Raw genomic sequence first — 22233 nt, 5'->3', positions numbered from 1 at the left:
GCTTTGATAAGACAGACAAGCTCTCAAGATCTGAGAAAATTAATTTGCAAGATATTTATCTTCTCTAAACACATAAAAAGGTTAAACATAGCATTTTGTCTTTCTTTCAGTGCTGGTTAAAAAAAAGAAAGAAAATACTTTCATAATGAAAGCCAATTTATCAGCACACCTGAAAAGCTCATCCTTGCAGGCCCTTCCTGGATGCAAGGGTATACCAAGGATTCCTCTTTTGTGAGTAAATAAAAGCATTGTAAACCCAGAGCCCTGTCAGCGTAAAGTTACACTTTCCCACATTGCACGTTATTTTATTTCTGTTTATAAGTCTTGTTGAACCCACTCTATAGTGTCAAAGTACCTCAAAAGAAAAACACATTTTGGAATGCATGTTGTTAATTTCCTTACTGTGCCCTTTACATTTTTAATAGGATTTCTAATACACATTGTTGCATAACACACACTTTAAATATCTGCATATTATTTTCAACAAAAATTCACATTTCTCAAAACATTAACTGATATCTGCAGGTTCAGGTAAACAATAAACACAAAACAGACTGCGTTCAAAATCTTTCTAAAGAGTACTAAAACCAATAATTAATCCATGCAATATAGAAACGTATAATCAGCGACATGTGTAATATGGTCCTATGTAGCCACCTTGGGGTCCAGGTGACATTAATAAACCACTAGACCAGAACCTCTAAACGGCAAATTAGGCCCATAAAACAAAGCTATACATGATATACTATATTATTTGTAGATGCTAAAATGTTGATCTAGAATCATACAGTGGAACTAGAAGTTGAACCTTACTGATAAAGTTTATTTAGCACAATTCTTGTCTCTGAAACACATACTTAAAGCGTGCAAATATATTTAAAGTGGACTGTTTTACAATACCTGTCTGCCAGATGACCTCACAGGAAAATTATCCGGAGCAACATCTACAGAGGAGGATTTCTTCTTTGGTCTCAACCTTGGATTTGACATTGTGTTCTACTGAGTAATCTGGAAAACAAACCCAGGCTCCTTCTTCAGCAAACATATAAGGCCATCTTGCACAATAACATTCCAAATAAGCACTGGCAAAGCCAATAGGTCTGGCGTCTGCCGCCAGCCTTATGGATAGAATTGTTTTGTTATGGTTTTTGTAAAACTTTATTGTTTGAAAATATGCCAGGATCTCGTCAGTATAAATTTTGAAAAAACGAATTTGCTACTGGAAAAAAAAGGTGTTTTGGTCTACAAACAAATCACACATTACCATAGCACTACATTGTGTGTGAATCTGTTGCTTGTGGAAGGGCGGCACACCATAACTCCTACTGAAGTCAGCCAATGGCTAAAGTGAGCTGATAAATTGCCCTTTAATGCACGATAAGAGTGGGTGGAAGAAAAATGGGAAATGGGAATGACACCAACTACAGACTAATGGATAAAGTCTGGCTAAAATGTAATACATAGAATTTTAGTAAGATCAAAAGGTCTTCACGAACACAAAACTTAAAAAGTAAATCAGACAGGCACTGGCTGAAAGCCTCTTGGCATTGAGAAAGAAAGAAAACAAGTAAGAAAGAAAGCAGGCAAGAAAGAAAGGAGGTAAGAAAAAAAGAAAGGAAGGGACGACGGAAAGAGAAGAGAAATAAAAAGATAAAGAGATGAAAGAGAAAGAAAGAAAGAAAGAAAGAAAGAAAGAAAGAAAGAAAGAAAGAAGAGGATAACTTAATACAGAACAGTTTCAAATGGAGACAATCTGATCTGTTATTCTGTGAAATAGCAGCAGTCAGAAAAGCAAAACACTCCAAAAGGCATTTGAAACAGCATTGAGAGGATATGGAATCTGATAAGATGGAATGTGCATGAGAAGCGTCCTGCAATCACACTGAAGAGGACTAGTGTGTGTGCGAGAGTAAAATGCAGTCACTTAAAGTGAAGTTAGCCAGTGGCTGAAGTAGGCTGAACCATTGCCCCATGCTATATTCTGTAGCAGGCAGAAGCAATATGTGAATGAGACAACAACAGACCAATGGATGAAGAGAGGTGGCTGAAAGACCCTATAGGCAAGTATATTATACATATTTTAGCACAATCAAAAGGTCTTGGCAAACACCAGACCTAAAACAGCATTCAGCTCTGGTAAGAAGAAATATGCCATCTCTTGTTGAGCACTGACCTAAATGACTTTGTGTCTGCTTCAGCCCTTAAGCCTAGTACATATCAAAGCAAGAGCATGGTACGGGCAGAACTCTCGAGCACAATTTGCGACAGATTGATAAATACAAACGTTTTGCAAAATCAATTTCAAATGACGCAGCACTTTCGGAGCTTATATAAATGACAAAGGGACAGCAAAAGGGGCAACTACAACAAAAGCACATAATTCTTATATTGAAACATAACCATAATAATGTACAGAATCGATAGTCACTGGAAATTAAACATTTAACATGCCTACATTCAAAAACAATGTGGTTACATTGTTAAATAGGATTCGTGATTGACCATGAAGAAGTTAAAATATCTGTTCACTGTTCATTAAAGCGCTTTAAATGTGCTGTACTGCCACCATTCAGTAAACATCTTCATTTTAGCAACTCTTTGCTAAACATGAAGGCAAACCTGACTATCCCAATCAGAAATGCTAGCTAATCAATTGTCCTCTAAGATGTTGAATTTGACATGTAACATTTAACAATTACGTACTTGTAAATTCGTCTAACTTTTGATCTTTTCTGAGTGCCATAATGTTGCAGCACAAACATTACATCGCTAAATAAATTGACGTTTAGTTTATTTAATCATGCCTCCTCGCGTAAGGTGCTTTAATCTAAAGAAGGGGGGTTTGCTATCTGCCATATTCGTTTTGCTTCTATTATAGTTTAAAACCTACTCATTCAGGCTAAAAGAAATCAAGCCCAGAATTTACTCCAATTTCCATTATCTACAACGTTAATTTTGAACACCTTTAACTGGACTTCAAACAAAGCAATTCAAAATATGAAAACACTTCAATAAGCAAAAAGAGACCGGTGATCCTGGCACCAGAAACGTAAAGGTGTAAAGCTGGGGGTTAGGTAGAGCTTCACCTACATTCAAGCAATGGCCTTTGTAGACAACAGCCAACCAACAACACATGGCTGTTGGCTGTCCTTAGTGAAATCCAGCATGCTCTTAATTGTTGCACTAAAAGCCTTGCAGTTTCTTCCCCTGCCTATCTATCTACATGAACTCCATAATTAGTACAGGATTGCATGGCTGGAGGTGGCAGGAGCAGTAGATATGTCCAAAGTCAACTACCCACATGGTGGTAGCCCCATTCCACAATGATGTCTACAGTAGCAGCACTGACAAAATTAAAGTTGGTAATTCTGGACTGCGAGAGGCAGAAGTGTGCTGCCAAGAATAACCTACAGTTACAGTCACCAGCCGTGCTATACCATCCACTATATAGAAAGGCATTACATTTCCCTAACTCTGGTGCCTCCAAATTTAGATCTCTGGTCTCTCCTGCTTTCCTACATTTTGGCATTGTGGCCCCTTTATCAACGCTAGAGAAAAACTATGGAAGTGCATTGGTAAGAAATGCCCTCTTGGCTATAAGTAGGGGATTTGGCCTTAGGCACTGAACACAGCGCTGGTACGCATGGACCTTCATGGAACTTTAATCCACCGCCCTGACCTGTACGTCCTCCCTGCATTTTAATCTTTAGGTGCTTACCATCCATCGCTTTGCCTGCATTCTATTTTTCACCGCCACCATCCCATTCTTGTTCACCACCTCCACTCTCTTACTCTGTTTCCTGTTTGTGTTCCATTAAGCACCTTCTTGTATCCCCTCCTGTTTCTTTGGCCTATGGCATACATTATTTAGCCAACATGTGTTTCACAGTATCTGGCATGCTGAGCATAGGGATTTCCGTCAAACTAAAGAGTATCCCTCTGCCTGATGAGGAAAAGTATGGTAGAGTGTGTACGTCACAACTAAACACCACTTCAATGAGAAGTGGTGGAAAGGAAACATGATCCTTTTTTATATACAACCCTCACCCACTCCAGTAGTGGCATGCTTCCTCATCAGGTTCACCCTGACTCCTAAAGGTCAGGGTGGGCTCAACCGTGTTCCAGGCAGCTCTTTGTTTATTATTAGTCGGGGGAGCTACACTCAAATAAAAAATCCTAATCCACTTCCAAGGCATCCCTTTGTTAGCGGGGTGAATAGGAGATGATTAAAAATAAACGATATAAGGGGCAGATGGGATTTGATAGTCCTATGACCCTTATAGTGCCAACATGTTTCTTCCCTTCACTAAATGGCCGAGAAGCGTCCAGGGCATTTGCCAGGGCGGGTTTGTTTTACTAATACTCCCCCAGTGACATCTTTTTTTAAATATTAGAGTTTTCAAAATAAGTCGTGCACAGTAAAGAAAAAATGTAGCTACGCACAGGCAGTAAATACTTGCCAATTCAATTTAGTTTGATGTACATTAACCTGGGAGAACATATCCCTCGCATCCCTTGATACACAAAAAGATCTCCCAACATTTCTGGTGGGTAGACCTTCCGGCCTTCCACACCTTAGTCTAAGGGAGCATAGGGATTTCCCAAGGCTTAGTGTCACTGCCTGTTGGTGTAGATAACTTTAGGTCTGTAATGAGTCCCTGTTGGTAAGGATCAGTGTGATAGCATAGTCCTCGATCAGTGGTCCTCAACATCGTTTTGGATGGGGTCTGTCTGAAAGACCACATCCAGACCACTAATCATGGATTATACTACGCTGACCATCTCTAAGAAGGACTCATTACAGACCCAATGAAGCCTACACCAACAGACTTAGCGTTGAGAAAGCCTTGGTTCAACCTGGCAAACACAAAGAAGCAGGTGATGGTTGATTCTATGTCAGGACCAGCGGGAAGGATTGCACTGTCTGCATTCACATTATTTTTAAACCGCAACCAAAACATACTGTAACATAAACTATCTTTGGTATGCACATCACTGAAGAAAACCACCATAAGTCCATCGAACCACAGTGGAGATTGTGATACATAGTCCTTTCTCTCTTGCCACTCTCCCTCTTTCTTCACTGCTCCATAGCCCTTCAGTTAAGTCCTCCCGGGTCTTTCATTTGTGCTCTGGGTTCGGCATATAATTCTGAATGTGTTGACTGTAACTTTAAGCCAATTTCCTCTCGACAGCTTGGAAAAGCCGTCTGAGCGCTTATATGCTACAAAGCAGTCGTCAACGGTTTCTACGGTTCCGCTGGGCTGAGTGACATCGTCAGGTCCTTTGATCTGCAGAGGGCGTTGCAGGTAATCTCTAAGGAGAGGCGCTTCTCTATTACACTGCGATCGTCACGCTCAGCCCTGGATTCTCCGGATTCAAAGTAGAGGCGCACCGATAGAGGAGCACTGCACATCTCTCTGCACCGCCTGCAGTCTGACGCCCTTTTGGTATGTAATTACCAGTATACCTCACGCTGAGAGCTGCATGAGGGACAGTGCCCCAGGTATCTCATACCCACTACCATCTAAGAGTGGTTATAGTGTCACAGGGAAATAGGCCCAACTGGGCCCCGCAGATGCCCACATTTAACGAGTTCTCCAGTTCTATACCTACTTAAATCATGCAAATGCAAAAACAACAGTTGATGGACAGAATGCAGAACAATGTCATACATTCACCCCAGTACAGAGATCTGGGCCTAAATCCATCGTTTGTTTGCTCACCATGCCATTCCAGTTTGAACCCAGCCATATGCAAATCAGTCTTGACCCTGTGCCTCATGGGAACAATCCAGCCCGAACTGTCAAAACCAGGGCCTCCCTGGACTGGAAACAAGCATCCTAGGACCGGTTTCGGGGTTTCACCCCTCTTCAGCCAGGATAGCTTGATTCCAGTGGCATGGAGAGCATGGGACCCACGTCTGGGCATACCCGTCCCACTGAGGGTGACAAATGCAAAAACAACAGTTGATGGACAGAATGCAGAACAATGTCATACATTCACCCCAGTACAGAGATCTGGGCCTAAATCCATTGTCACCCTGAGTGGGAAGGGTATGCCCAGACGTGGGTCCTGTGCTCTCCATGCCACTGGAATCAAGCTATCCTGGCAGAAGAGGGGTGAAACCCCGAAACCGGTCCTAGGATGCTTGTTTCCAGTCCAGAGAGGACCAGGCTTGGCAGTTCGGGCTGGACTGTTCCTATGAGGCACAGGGTCAAGACTGATTTGCATATGACTGGGTTCAAACTGGAATGGCATGGTGAGCAAAAAAACGATGGATTTAGGCCCTGATCTCTGTACTGGGGTGAATGTATGACATTGTTCTGCATTCTGTCCATCAACTGTTGTTTTTGCATTTGTTACCCCGAGTGGGAGGGGCATGCCTAGAGTGGGTCCCGTGCTCTCTATGCCACTGGAATCAAGCTATCCTGGCTGAAGAGGGGTGAAACCCCGAAAGCGGTCCTAGGATGCTTGTTTCCAGTCCAGGGAGGACCTGGCTGGGTAGTTCGGGCTGGACTGTTCCTATGAGGCACAGGGTCAAGACTGATTTGCATATGGCTGGGATCAAACTGGAATGGCATGGTGAGCGAAAAAACGATGGATTTAGGCCCAGATCTCTGTACTGGGGTGAATGTATGACATTGTTCTGCATTCTGTCCATCAACTGTTATTTTTACTTAAATCATGCAGGCCTCTGACACTCACTTCTCGAGAAGAGGCTGTACAAAACTTACCTTCTGACGAAGAACTGGACGAGGCGTTGGATGCATCCATCCACAGAGCAGTTTCTTATGCCCTGGCTTCTTACAAGAAAACACTTCAACAGCAATGAAAAGCTGTCCCAAACCCCCTTTTCTCGAGGGAAGAAACTGTTGGACCCTCGGTCCCACAACCTCGGGGGCTGCCAAGTGCAATGACTGCAAAAGCAAAGGCCAAATGCAAACACGATCAAGGCATAGACCTAAATACCTTTGAAAGACTCAACAGGCCTTTCTCTCCTGCAGCATAACCAAGAGAGGGACCCCTTCCTTGCCGCAATCCTTTCTGGAAGGCCACGAACAGGGAACTTATAGCACCGACCCCTTTAACACCCCACACTGGACCCTGCTTATGTGGATGACAAACAAGGGGATTCAGGCAGAAACATGGATCACTACAGGCCATGGTGCCCTTCACAAGATAATCCCACAAAGCCTGCCCTGTCTAACCCTAGTAATGCGAGTAGCCTGATAACTAGTTCAGAGTTCTCCAACAAGTAGTTCAGGGGCTACTGCTGGCTCTCCAAGTATCTGCAAGTAGCTCCCCTACATGTAGCTTAATCTGGTAAATGAAATGACCTTTCTTTGGTTTAATTAGGTATGTTTCTGTTGTTTTATTTACTTTCTATGTGTCATTTTGTTTCACTATTCTTTTGCTAATATGTTTTGAAGGGTGGATTCTGAAATATTGAATGCATTTATACTTGATGGAATAAAACTCCTTTTATCTGTTATTGGAGAGTGTTTTTCCTTTAAGTTTCCAAAATTGAAAAAAATGTATTTAAAAGTAAAATGTGCCTGTCTGATAAGCTGATGTTTGCAGAAAGGAAAATGCTACTTACCAGTATGCATCTGTTCTCGGCATTCTAGGACCGGTTTTTAGATTCATATACTTCTGCATAGATCGCCATCTAGAGTTGGGTCCGGATGTTTGTACTTTGTTTTTCTTCGGAGAAGTCTTTCCAGTCACAAGGTAGGTGACTCCTCCCTTAGGTAATAGTGTGCATGGGCATCGACTCCATTGTTAGATTGTTTTCCCACAGAGGGTGATAATGTAGCCAGTAAGAGTAGTTAGAAGGAGATGTCCATGAATGATTGTATCTAAGTAAGATATAACTGCAACAGGTAAAGGTACCCGGGGAGGCGGGTGGGCGTATATGAATCTACAGCTCTACATGCCGAGAACAGATGCATACTGGTAAGTAGCATTTTCCGTTCAAGGCATATGAGCTGTAGATCATATACTTGTGCATAGACTATACAGCAGTTATCTCCCAAAGCGGTGGTTAACCTGTAGCTGTTGCAGTAGTCTGGAATAGTGTCCGCAAAACTGCCTGGCCCACTCTAGCTTGTTGTGTTGCTAACACATGCTTTGTGAATGTGAGAAGAGTATACCATGTTGCAGCCTTGCATATGTCATCTATGGGTATATTCCCTAGGAATGCCATAGAAGCCCCTAGTTTACGTGTAGTGTACGCTCTAGGGGGAACTGGTAATGTTCATTTATCCTTTGCATAGCATATTTGAATACACTTAACAATCCACCTTGCAGTACCTGATTTTGATATGGCATTGCCCTTGTGTGGTGGAGGACAGGCTACAAAAAGCTGATTAGTGTTACGGAAAGGTTTCGTCCTTTCAATTTAATACAGCAGTGCTCGTTTGACATCTAATGTGTGTAGAGCACGTTCTGCCACTGAATCTAGTTGAGGGAAGAAAACAGGTAACTCAACCGATTGATTAATGTGAAAGGCAGAAACAACTTTAGGAAGGAATTTAGGGTTGGTTCGAAGAACCACTATGTTTTGGTGCATTTGCAAAAAAGGTTCTTCTATGGTTAATGCCTGGATCTCACTGACTCTTCTGAGAGAAGTGATAGCAACTAGAAAAGCACTTTCCATGTTAGAAATTGTAGTTCACATCTGTGCAATGGTTCAAAGGGTGGACCCATTAGTTTGGTGAGAACAATATTGCGATTCCACACTGGGGCAGGTGGACGTCTCAGTGGAATAACTCTTTTGAGTCCCTCCATAAATGCTTTTATGACAGGTACTCGAAAAAGAGACAGATGCTGTCTATTTTGGAGGTATGCAGCTATTGCAGCAAGATGTAAGCGGATAGATGTGTATGCTAAGTTGTAACGTTGTAGATGTAACAAATAGCATATAATGTTTTGTACCAAACAATCAAGCGGGTTGATGTGATTGTTTTTACAGTAAATCACAAACCGCTTCCACTTGGCTGCATAGCAGGCTCTTGTGGTAGGACGCCTAGCTTCCTTGATGATGTTCATACAATCTGGCGGTAGATTTAGATAGCCCAACTCTAGGACATCAGATGCCAGATCGCTAGATTGAGCTGGCTGGGATCTGGATGCCTTATCTCGCCATGGCTCTGGGTGAGGAGACTGGGTGAAAGACGTAGTTTTTGATGAGGAACTACTGCGAGTTCCAATAGGGTTGTGAACCATGGTTGACGTGCCCATGTGGGAGCAACCAGGAGCAGCGTCAGGGGCTTGAGTTTCCGAACCACTAATGGAATGAGTAGGAGAGGCAGAAAAGCATAAGCAAATATCCCTGACCAATTCATCCATAGTGCATTGCCTTTGGACAAAGGGTGTGGATACCTGGACGCGAAGTTTGGGCATTTTGCGTTTAAATGCGTGGCGAACAGGTCTATGTTTGGGAAGCCCCACATTTGGAAGAATGGGAGGAGGACTTAAGGATGTAGTTCCCATTCGTGGATCTGTTGTGTCTGTCGACTTAACAGATCTGCCATCTGATTGTCCACTCCTGGGAGATATTCCGCCAGGAGATAGATTTTGTGATGAATGGCCCATCTCCAGATTTCCTGTGCTAGCTGGGACAGTTGGAGGGAGTGTGTCTCCCTTGTTTTTGAATGTAGTACGTGGCTGTCATGTTGTCTGTACGAATTAGTACTGTTTTGGGTACTAACTGAACTTGAAACTCTTTGAGAGCCAGAAAGATCACTAGGAGCTCTAGGTGATTGATGTGAAGCTGGTTCGGTTGGAAGCTCCACATGCCTTGAATTGTGTGGTTTTTGAGATGTGCTCCCCAACCTGTTAGTGATGTGTCTGTGGTTAGCACTGTCTGTGGAACCAGGTCGCTGAAGGGCCGCCCCTTTAACAGGTTTTGTGAGTTCCACCACTGCAGAGAGCGATGGGTGCGGCCGTCTACCAACACTAGATCTGATAACTGACCCAGAGTCTGGTTCCACTGACGTGCTAAGCATTCCTGGAGAGGACGCATCTGAAGTCTTGCGTAGGGTACTATGAGAATGCAAGACGCCATCATTCCTAGTAGTTGCATGAACACTCGAGCTGGTAGGGAGTGTTGAGGCTGAAACTGAGACAGTATATTCTGAAACGTTCTGAGTTTGGCTGGAGTTGGATATGCTACAGCCTTGTGTGTGTCTATGGAAGCTCCTAGATAGTCTTGCGACACTGAGGGTTGGGGATGGGGTTTGGCCTGGTTTATTGTGAACCTTAGTTGGTGAAGGAGTTGCACAGTTTTCTCTGTGTGTTGCAGGTAGCTGTTGTATGAACTGGCCTTTATAAGCCAGTCTTCTAAGTAGGGGAAGACGTGAACCTGTTGTCTTCTCAGGTGGGCTGCGACTACTTCTAAACATTTTGTGAAAACTCTTGGAGCAGTTGTGACTCCAAAGGGTAGGACCCTGAATTGATAATGTTGGCCTGCTACCACAAACCGGAGGCATTTGCGGTGGGCAGGATGTATTGGTATGTGGAAATAGGCGTCCTTTAGATCCAGAGTGGATAGAAAGTCGCCTTGTTGAAGGAGAGGAAGCACTTGGTGGAGTGTTACCATGTGAAAACAGACCGACTGAATGTATAGATTGAGTTCTCTGAGGTCCAATATGGGTCTGAGAGAGCCATCTTTTTGGGGAATCAGGAAGCATAGGGAGTACACTCCTGTTCCTTGATATTGTAAAGGGACTGGTTCTATTGCACCTTTTTGCAACAATGAAAGAACTTCTTGCTTTAGAAGCGTAAGGTGTTCTTGTGACATCGGGGTATGGGAAATAAGTAATTGTTTATTGTTGTTGGCAGGGGAGGTGCATGTAGAACTACCTCTGCCTCTTCCCATGCCGTTATTTCCTCTATATCCTCCTCAAAAATAACCTCTTGAAGTGGCTGACTGATTGTTGCCCTCGTAAGAGGAGGAGGTATTGTCTGCAGAAATGTTTTTGGAGCCGCCCCTGTAAAATGAGCAACGAAAGGAACCTTTGCCAGAAGGTGCTTGCAAGGATCCCATAGACCTAGCAACCTCTGTGTCTTTTTTCATATTTTCTAAAGATGTATCCACAGCTGGGCCAAAGAGATGTTGCGCCTCAAAAGGTTGAATAAGGATAGAGGCTTGTACCTCAGGTTTAAACCCAGAAATCCTCAACCAAGAATGTATGCGAAGCAGTACGCTAGTGTTTATAGCCCGAGCCGCGTTATCTGCTTGATCTAAGGCACATCTGATGAGAGGTATTGCTTATCAATTTACCCTCTTGAATAAGGTCGCTGGCTTTGGCTTTATGCTCATAAGGAAGGAACTCAATGAGATTTTGGAGTTCATCATAATTAGGGCTCCCGGTTTTATGGTATTTATTTTTTTGCCATTTCTGTCTGTATTTATCCATATTTATTTTTTGGGCATTTTATCTGTATTTATCCACATTTATTTTTCCCACAAGTAAAAGACGCCGCTGCAGCTAGTATTTTTCCACATTTATTTAAATTGACAATGCACACATGCACTCGTTTGTTATTGGTCAACACAACACATTCATCTGAAAACTTTGCCATTCGCAGAATGTCACAAATACGACTAAAAGTGCTATCAAAAGCCATTTGTCTCAGAGCCTTGCAGCTTCTGTCATCGGCACGGAGTGCCACATCCTCTCCCACACTGAACACCATACAGCCTCACTGAGAGAACCTCACACTGCCTTCAGATACAACCCAATTGTGCCCCACTATAAACACCTGGAAGTAACTCAATTCAAATATGCACTAGACAAGAGTAATATGCTGCTTGAAAAGCATGTCTGTCTGTGCCCAACACTGCTTTCTAAACTGCATGTTATCATTTTTGAATTTCCTTATAATTCCATGGTTATTAATATTTTAGTTTTTGCCATTGTCAGCTTGAGATCCTGACCGCAATTATGGCCAGACACACAGGGGCAAGAAATGCACTAAGAGAAAAAGAAACCCGATTTTAACAGTACAGTTTTGACTGAACTCTGTTCACAGTAGAGTATAAATCGGCACCAGGGGTGGGCTCCTAAGCAAAAACTTTAAGCCCCTCCATTTATTTTTTCTTACTTTTTACAAAAGATTTTAGACCCTTGTAAGACTAGTGTTTGTGGATTTTCCTAATTATTGAATTGTTACAGTAATTGATACAGAAATAATATTTTTCTTGGAGTGTGTTTTTCATTTAATAATTTAGCATATATGATACAAAGCTGGAACCCACTAAAAATTTGTTAAGTGCAGGCACTTTCTTGAAGCAAGATAAGGTACGGTGCCACCAGCAGGAGGCAGCAAAGGAAGCAGTGTCACAGCTGGGGACTATAAATATTACCCTTTTGTTGGGAGTGCGGAATGATACGTATTTTCCTGGGACTTTATAAATCCTTGCATCGTTCATGGATTTGTGCCTTCTAAAGTATAATTTTAGTTGATCATAACTGTCTTTGGAAAACTGTCAGTTTTGTTGAAATAAATTATGGAACTGATGCAAACCCACGGCATTTCAGTAAATAGCATATAGAATCAGGCAGTTGGACTGCTGCGCCAGGTAAGATATTGTCAGACCAAAGATAATTTTCATCAGCTTCATGTTTTCAAAAACACCTGCTTCCTGATAGATGGATGAGCTATACCAAAGTCAACATAAAAGTGAGGGTCAAATCCAATTTATGAATTATTATGAAAAAGGGACACACCATTAGAGAATGTATCCTGTAGGCCAGAGTTCACGTCCCCCTCTGCGCAGTTTAGTTTCTACCTTGTGTGTTTTGTGTTTTATGAAACGCTGCGTAGATAAGGGTCTGGAATGGTAACAGAAGGGCACACTGTATGCAAACCGCGTGAACTGTACAACCAGAGGGGATACGCTGACACAGTTTACAGAGTTCACTTTCTCCACTTGAACTTTGCCCTACTTGGCAGGCGTACAGTTCCAGAGCTTCAGCTAAGGTAGCGTCGAGGGATAAGCTTGACGTTATAGATGCAGCTGGACCGTTTCACAATACCACCCCCCTACGTCGTGTGTGTCAGCCGGGCTGAGACAGCTTCCCAGGTAAACACACAGTTTTTGAGCTGCCAGCCGCACCCCAGTACTTCACAGGTCTTTATAAGACCATTCAATTGCTAATGAGGCTTTGTTGCAAATACTGCTAACACCAGCAGCGATACTTACTCTGTGAGCAATCACCATACTATCCTGTTTTGCAACTCTCTGCTGGAAAAGGGCAGCGCCACAAAATGTGCTAGTTTTTTCCCGTTTTTACATATAAATAGAGACAAAGGAAAACTTGTTTTCCGTCTGTATTTATATGTAAAAATCCGTTTAAACTGAAAACCGGGAGCCCTAATCATAATGAGCCCTATTATATCTTGCCAGTAATGACTGGGCATTAGCAATGCGCCAATTATTAGCCGCTTGTAATGCTATCCGTTTACCAGGAGCATTCAATAATTTGGACTCTTTATCCGGAGGTGGGGCGTCCCCTGTGGTTTGGGAGTTAGCCCTCTTACGAGCATTAGAGACGACCAAAGAGTCTAAAAGTAACTGTCCCTTAATGTACACTGGGTCATTAGATGCAACCCGGTATTTTTCCTCTACCATGGGAGTGATGATCCTGCTTTGACAGGGTCTTGAAAGATGTCATTAGTATGTTTAAGCAGGGCCTTTAACATTGGTAAGGTTTGTGTAGCCCTTTGAGATGTACTAAGGGTCTCTAATATATGGAGCTCTACCGCATGGTATTGAGCAGCTCTATTGATGAGGTCAATGTACCCAATGGTATAATCTGAAGGGGAAGGTCTGGATGGATACAAATCAGGGTCATTATCAGGCTGAGGGACATTATAATGATCCCATGGATCATGATCCTGTGGGACATGTTGTGGTGCGTAGTCATCTAAGTCATCATTATCATCATCTGCTGTATCTTGTGGTTCAGGTGATGGTGTGTAGGGGAATGTGCAGGTGTAATAAGAGGGTCTTCAGAAACGTAAAGAGCCACAGTTTTCTTTTTCAAAGGAATGTGGTAGTCCTCTGATAAGCCCATTTTTCTTTTCTCTGGATGTTTGGCATGAATGTGTCCAGTTTCCGGGTGGATTACGATTTCTTTTTGTTTCGGATCCGGTACGAATTCGGTCCGAGACTCTGTACCTTCTTTAGAAGTTGTTCTCGGCGTCGAGAGTTTCGGCTCCGAAGTTTTCGACTCCGAAGGTTTAGGTATCCGCAATACAGAACGGAGACTAGAAGGTGTTTCGGTTTCAATGCCGAAGGTTTCGGGTCGGCACCAGCGTGGGAACGGGTCGAGCCCGAAACGGAAGGCTGTTGTTTGTGCTTCGGCGCTGAGCCCGCAGGCAGGGTGCTCGAAACTTTTTCTCGGTGCTGACCTTGGCCCGGAGGCAGAGGAGGGACCGGAGCCATTTTCTTGTAAAGGAGATGATAGGGGAACGAAGGCGCTTTAATCATGGTCCGTTGTGCCGGGGTCAAGTCTTCGGCATCGGAGTCAGCGTCGGATACGGAGACATGCTCCTCGTCCATATCGGCTTACTGCGCTTGCGATTCTTCTTGATCAGACACTTCTGTGAGGAGGTCCGGCGCAGGGCCGCTTTGCTGGTACATTTTGTGACGTCAAGCTCGGCGCTCACGGAGGGTTTTCTTCGAACGGAACGACTGGCACGCGTTGCAGTCTTTCTCGTCGTGTTCCGGGGATAGGCAAAGGGTGCTCACCTTGTGCAAGTCGGTGCACGTGAACTTAGCGCGACAGCTTGGACATAACTTGAATGGAGTCCGTTCCATCAGTTGCGACCGCTCCAGGCGCGGGTATGTCCAACAGCCTTCCACGAATGCTCCGGCCGAAGGTTTTCGAGAGTAAACGATACGTGGAGAAGGGGAAACGTGGTCGATTAACAATACCGTCGAGGGTAGTGGATTGTGTGTCGAAGGGGCCCGAAGGACGGTGCCGAACCGGAGCGCATCAATTCACATCCGATCCAGATGGCAGAAAAAAACAATCTAACAATGGAGCCGATGCCCATGTGCACTATTACCTAAGGGAGGAGTCACCTACCTCGTGACTGGAAAGACTTCTCCGAAGAAAAACAAAGTGCAAACATCTGGACCCAAAACTAGATGGCGATCTATGCACAAGTATATGATCTACAGCTCATATGCCTCGAACAAATATATTTCAGGCAGATATATATATGGTAACTCAGGTTGCACTGGAGACCATTAGTACGAAAGTTCTTTCTTAGACGCCAAGGTGATTTTGTATATGACTGATATGACACGAAGAGGCATTCAAAATGAAAACTGATAGCTAATGTCCTCCAGTAGTAAGTCCACGGACAATCATCCAGTTAGGCACCGCAAACTGTGCACTATCCACTGAATGCCGTAGGGTCGTCCTTATTGAGGTAGCTAACTGGGCCCTTGCCACCACAGAGGCAGGAGCAGTAGCTCAAGGAAGTCTGTCTGGTGACATCGATTCGTAAAGGAACAAGGTTTATAGCTACTTTCACTTCCCTAGACAAGGCACAGACATCCATTAAAAGAATCTTTAGACCAACGATTTTCACAGTGGCCGGGAGTCGCATGTAGGGCTTGGCCAGCCGCTTTGCCTCCCAGGACCCCTCCAGAAGTCAGGGTCCCAGACCAAGGCAATAGCAGGACTTAGCAAGATTTGGGCATGTTTCTTCCCCTCCAAAGGATGGCACGTCAGCACGGCTCCAGAGGCAGCTTCAGAGGGGGTAACTTGCAAGAAACCTCTAACAGTAAGTATCACCTTTTCTCCCAACTAAGAGTAGGGGGCAGGTTGGCACACTTCTCACACAACTAGTGAGCGCTCACCATCGACGCATGGCTACTGCAAACAGCTCAGAGCTTCCAATAGGCGGCTCCCTATGCCAGTCCAGATGACCATGCCCTATCACCTTTTATACCATGATGCTTCCCTCATAGATCAGGAGATTACAGCATTGTTTGCAAAGGGTGCCATTTCCTCAACTGTTCTGCGCCCTAGGAGGTTTCTCAGCAACAGGTTCCTGGTGGAGAAACGGGATGGGGGTCAGCTCCCTGTAATAAATCTGAAAGACTTCAATGAGTGGCTGGTAATCCTCCACTTCAAGTTGGAGGGCATTCACCTACTCAGGTATTTACTGCATCTCTAGGATTGGCTAGTAAGGTTGGATCTCAAGGACACATACCTCTCCATCCCTGTGTACAACCCTCAATGCAGATTCCTGCAGTTCAGGTGGAGGCAGCAGATGTCCGAGTCCATGACCCTCCCGTTCGGCCTGTCGGCAGTACCTTTCCCAGATATCTCGCCAGAAAGTATGTTGGAGCTCCTTTAATCAACTAAATACGTTGCTCTCTCCAATCCCTGCCATCCCAAACTGATGCATAAAATAGTGGATTGATGCCACATCCTTTTCCCTTAATGCTTAATAACATTATAACATCAGGAATTTTTCTCCTGGAATGGAAAAACTTTACTATCTTACCTCTTCTTAAGAAGCATTCCTTAGATCCAGCCGAAGAACAGAACTATCGTCCCATATTGAGATTGCCTTATCCAGCTGAAGTACTGGAAATACATCTCAATTTTTGTCTAACTCAGTTCCTGGAACAACAAGACATCTTAGATGAGGCTCAATTTGGTTTCAGGCAAGTCCGCTCGACCAAAACTGCCCTTCTCATTGTGGCAGAAGAGGTAAGGGCGATTCTGGATCGGGGTGATAGAGCCGCAGTGGTCCTATTGGACCTATCCTATCCGCGGCTTTAGACACTGTCAGCCACGCAATTTTGAAACAACAGCTATTAGACATAGGTGTCAATTGTACAGCTTTCCAACTACTATCCTCCTTTTTGGAGGAAAGAAAACAGTCTGTTACCTTAGGAGATTTCAGGTCAGATTCTTTTTGCCTGTCTTGTGAGGTTCCTCTATAAGTCCCACCTTGTTTAACATTTATGTGGCTCCTTCGATGAGCCTGATTAGGTCTTTTGGATTTTTCACACTATCATATGCGGACAATACTCAGATTGTTGTTCCCATAACCAACAATATCGATGACGTAGCTATGCATTTTTTAAAAAGCATTAGTGCTGTAGTTCAATGGTTAGGGAGCCATTGCCTGAAACTGAATACAGCTAAGACCGAAATTTTTCTCTTTGGATGTTGGTAGCCTGAGGAATTGTGTGCCATTCCTAGCACAGAGGCTAAATCAAAAAATCTCGAAACGATATTTGATAGTAAGTTGTCTTTTAGAGATCATGCCAATCATCTTCCATCATCCTGTTTCTACACACTTTAAATTTTGAGGAAAATTATTCCTTTTCTATTTATGGAGCTACAAAAAACAGTAGTCTCCTCCTAGGTCCTATCAAGATTGGACTATCGTAATGTCGTTTTGGTAGGTGCCCAGCAATTATAGACTTCAGAGAATACAAAATGCAGCTGTTAGAGTTTTGACAAACATCAAAAATTTGAGTCAGTGACCAAAGCTAGAAATGAGCTTCACTGGTTGCCAATTAAAAAAAGAATAGCTTTTAAAGCTTTGTGTATAGCTCATAAAGCGGTGCACTCTCATTGTCCCAAACTTCTTAGAAATAAATAGACCTGGTATACTCCTAACAGAATATTGCGGTCTATGAATTCTATGACCTTGTCAGTTAACCACTTCAACCAAGTTAATGGGGGAGGGAGAAGCTTTGCTTTTTCCACATCCCGCCTTTGGAACACAATGCCTATCTCTTTGAGAAATTGCTGTAGTTTCCTGGCTTTTAGACAGCTTCTTAAAACCTGGCTTTTTAATCTTCCGTTTTAATCTTGTACCTATTCTTAACTTTATTGCAAGCAGCGCCAAGATGCCTTTGGGCATACGCTGCACTTTATCAATAAAAAATAAAATCAACTTTGGAGCTTCACCAAGGTGCTTAACATGGCAGGAGAGTATCTTGGGGCTAGGGGCATCTGCGTCATAATCTCAACAACATATTCCTGATGTATCAATGCCCGAGGAAGCTAACAGAACACCTACAAACAGCATTCATTCTCCAAATCAACAACGAGAAATCCTATCTAATCCCCTCCCAGAGGCTGTCATTTCTGGGCTTCGTAATAGAGTCAAAGGAGACCACTCTGATTATCCCACTGATGAAAGTGGAAAAGATTAGACACTGCACAAAGCTCACTCAAAAACAACAAACTTTGTATGCCATATAGCAAGGGCATTTGGCCTTCTCTCCTCTTCCATATAGGCCATATTCCCGGACCCATTACACTATCTAGTTCTGCAAATACTGATCGCTTACCAGCCAAGGAGACGTTTCAAATTCTCAGAATCAGTCACCAGGGAAGAGATAGGTTGGTGGCTGGCCCACATGGAATACTGGAATTAGAGAGCCATGTTCAGGGTCAATCTGCATCTGGTTATTGATTCAGACGGCAGCAGAACAGGATGGGGCACCCAATGTGGGAAATTAACTACACAAGAAGGCTGGTCATCTGAGGAACAGAGACTTCACATAAACTGTCTGGAGCTACTGGCCACATCAGTTAATGCTGGACCAAGAACAGAGTACAGTGCTGTGTACTCCTGGTTACTGGCAACATCTCTGCGGTACGTTAAGTTAACCACCTGAGCGGAATGAAATCCAAGGCCCTCTCAGATTTAGCCAGGGACTTTTGTCTCAACAACAAGATCTCAGTAACGATGGAATACCTTCCCGGATCCTCAAACAACGTGGCAGACTGGCAGTCCAAACACCTGCAAGATATGAGCATGTGGAAGCTGAACCCTCAACTATCACAGACAGTGGCCCTCAAGTGGGGTCCCTTCAGAGCAAATATGTTTGCCTCCAAACTGGACCATCAAGAGGATTCGTTTTTCAGCTGTAGACCCTATCCGCTGGCAGCAACGGTAGATACCTTCCTCTAGGATTCGAGCAAAGAGACAGGATATGCGTTTTCCCCCTTCTCGATCATCACAAGTGTATCGCAGGGAAGAAACAACAGGCGGATCTGGCCAAAGTGACACCCTTTGAGGAGATCTCAAGTTTGGTATCCAGTTCTGATGGAACTTTCCTGAATTTCTCCAATCTGTCCACCCCCATTTTAGGATCTTCTCCGAGATCCATTGGGGAACCCCCAAAAGCTCATAGTAGTGGGCACTCTGCACTTTATAATGTAGCGGATTATAGGCAAAGATTAAAAGTCCTAGGAAATCCGGACCAGGTTCAGATACTCCTCTCTAAAACTTGGGCAGATTTCACCATCAGAGGACACAAATCAGCCTGGACAAAATAGGTGTGCTGGTGCCTGCAAAGGGACGTGGATCTTGTGGAGTCCAATACTGTGCATGTCCTGAACGTCTTATTGGAGATTGCCTCACAGGGATTAGTTTACAGGTCAGTAAATCCTTTAGATGAGTCATCTCAGCAGCACACAATTTTATTGAGGGTGGTCCTTGGGGAGAACACTCTCTTGCGAGGAATCTGAGAACCATTCGACTTTCTGAAACATTATAGTCTTCCCTGTGGTATGTGAATAGGGTCCTTAATGTATTCCTCTCTTCGCAAAACAACAGATACCTCTTGAAGGAGTTATCACGTAAGCTAGCTATGCTGATTTGTTTAATCTCCTATAGGGGGACTTGGATGTCCGGGCTCTGGATATTCCAGGTAGAGTATTTAGCCCAGACAAGGTTACCTTGTATATGTCTAGGTGAACAAAGGCTAATTCCCAAGTGGTGTTGTACCACTCCCTCTCGGATAACCTTAAACTGTGCATAGTGGGGGAGGAGCTTAGCGCTTGACCAAGATGGCCGCGTGAGCCTTGAGCTCCCGCGACCCTCGCACCCTCCTGCAATCATCCTGTCCTAAATCCTGATTTTCATGCACGGAATCCTGCAGATGAGTCACTGCTGGGGCGATTGACGTTGTCCGGGCTAAGATCGCCCACCGGGGACCGAAGTTGTGCATGGCGGAAGATTGCGGCCTACCTCCGAAGGATGCCAGGGGCTTGCGTTGGCAGGATGCCCAGCCACTAATTGAACAACACCGGCCTTGGGAGGTGTGAACTGGCGGACGGGTGCTGCTGCACTTTCACTTTCGATTTCCCGCCCTCTGCTTGCTCTGGGTTGGGAGTGCATCGTGCCGATCCCCTGTTGCCTGGAAGACCCCCACTCGCCCTGGCTGGCTGCTGAAGTCCTATTTGACCCTGGTTCCTCTGGCTGAGTGCGGGACGCCCTTCTGCTACTGGTCGCCCTGCTGTTCGAGATGTCGACCAAATCGGAGGCAGACAAGCCGAAGTCTAAGACTACCAGGCGGGGAGGCTATACCCAATCCAATAATATGGATCGCTATGCCCAGCAGAAGGGGTCGCCTGGTGGATCGGGACAGTCGCTGGAAGCACAGAAGGCCGATTCATCCCCAGCCTTGGAGTTATCATTGCAGGATATCAAGGGGGCGATAGATGGGATGCAATCTTCGATTGGGCGACAGTTCGAGGCCCTGGCGCACAAGGTGGACATGATTTTGATCGATGTCAACTTGATTCGCGCGGACCTGGGCAAAACCAATGAGCGGGTCAAGTCCCTGGACCTCAAGACTACTGGCCTCGCGGATGATGTCTCGGAACTCCAGGCTGAGGTTTGAAAGTTACGAACCGCGAACGACCTCTCCGCCCGCCGGCTCGAAGACTTTGAAGGTCGGGCCCAACGCAATAATGTGCGCCTTATTGGGGTCCCGGAAACTTCGGAGGAGCTCTCCGTGGATCTACTCGTCGAGGACTTGGTGGTGAATCATCTTGCGCCTAAGGGCCTCGGCAGGTTTTTTGCGGTTGAGCGGGCTCACCGAGTGCCTGGCGGACGGCCTAAGGTGGGAGCCCCCCCGCGGCCGATTGTCGCCCGGATCTTTAATTTTCGGGATCGAGACGCTATCCTGCAAGCATCGAGGGGGACAGGCCCTGTGCCTTTTCAGAATGCCTCTGTGAGCTTTTATCCTGACTTCACCCAGATGGTGCAGAAACAGAGGCAGAGTTTCCTGGGGGTGAAGCGGCGGCTTAGGGAGATGGACCTGAAGTATGCCATGCTTTTCCCCGCCAGGCTACGTGTGGTGTATGAAGATCGGACTTTCTTCTTCGAGTCACCGGACATGGCAGGGGACTGGTTGGATGCGCTCCCTCGGCGGCAGCCCGGCCGGGACCGCGTGGATGGAGCGGAAGGCGACAGGGATGGACAGAATTAATACCTCCGGTGTTGGTCTGTTTTGGCTCAGCCCCGGACAGTGACTTGCACCTTACTGCAGTAATGGGAGGGCAGCGGGGGGAAGATAGGAGCTCTTTCCTCCCTTGGGGTACTTTTTGTAGATTTGTTTTTGATAGGGCGACAGGCACACTGCAAGTTGGGGGGGGCTTTGTAAGCTGACGCAGGGGTGTAGGGAGGGGGGGGGATTCGGGATGTTGGGGTTGTTGTTGGGGGTGGTTTTTTTCTTGCAAGGCGTAGCAATTGTTGTCAGTATTGTTCGATCGTGGTTCTCCGGGGGGGGGGTGGAGGTCTCTTTGAGTTTGGGGATGGGGGATAGGGGCTTGAACATAATTAGCTGGAATGTTAATGGCTTGGGGGATCGTATTAAACGGGGGATAGTTCTGCAATTCTTGAAACGGACCTCGCCAGATGTGGTCCTTCTGCAGGAGACCCACCTTGTAGGGAATACATGTTATGCACTTAACAGAAAGGGTTATAAATTCATTGCTCACTCTGGGTTTTCCTCGGGCTCCAGGGGTGCGGGCATACTTGTTAAAGCTTCCCTGCCATTTGAGGTTGACTCCACCATCGCTGACGACAGGGGGCGCTTTGTGGCTGTGGCCGGGAGGTGGGAGGGCAGAACGTTGGTATTGGTTTCTGTTTATGTCCCCCCTGCCCTGCAGGCCTCCACGTTTGCTGATCTGGGCAAGGCCTTGTTGGAACTCCCCGAAGGGCTGCTAGTGGTGGGAGGAGACTTCAATGCGGTTGGCTCTGGAATGCTCGATAGGTACCCGCCCAGGGACACCGGGGGTGCTCAGAAGTGGCTCCCCGACTTTATAGATACTTTTGGTCTGGTAGATTGTTGGAGGCTACGGCACCCCACTCAGAGGCAATATACCTTTCATTCCGGGGCCCACGGGAGTCTCTCTCGGATTGATTACTTGCTCA

The 22233-nt window shown here is 45.1% G+C and overlaps 1 protein-coding gene across 1 annotated transcript in view; it reads right to left on the bottom strand.

Annotated features, from left to right (window-relative positions):
• Positions 1-22233, bottom strand: part of KDM1B (lysine demethylase 1B) — an 821676-nt gene that overhangs the window by 761466 nt on the left and 37977 nt on the right. Inside the window, exon 2 of the mRNA XM_085607096.1 lies at positions 901-1008. Within this exon, the coding sequence (XP_085463222.1) occupies positions 901-990 (90 nt within the window). The 5' untranslated portion in view covers positions 991-1008. The remainder of the gene's footprint in view (positions 1-900; positions 1009-22233) is intronic.

This window comes from Triturus cristatus, chromosome 5_2 (assembly GCF_964204655.1).
Source record: "Triturus cristatus chromosome 5_2, aTriCri1.1, whole genome shotgun sequence".
Lineage (NCBI taxonomy): Eukaryota > Metazoa > Chordata > Amphibia > Caudata > Salamandridae > Triturus > Triturus cristatus.
The sequence above is the reverse complement of the archived record's forward strand: the minus strand, read 5'-3'. Positions and strand labels throughout refer to the sequence as shown.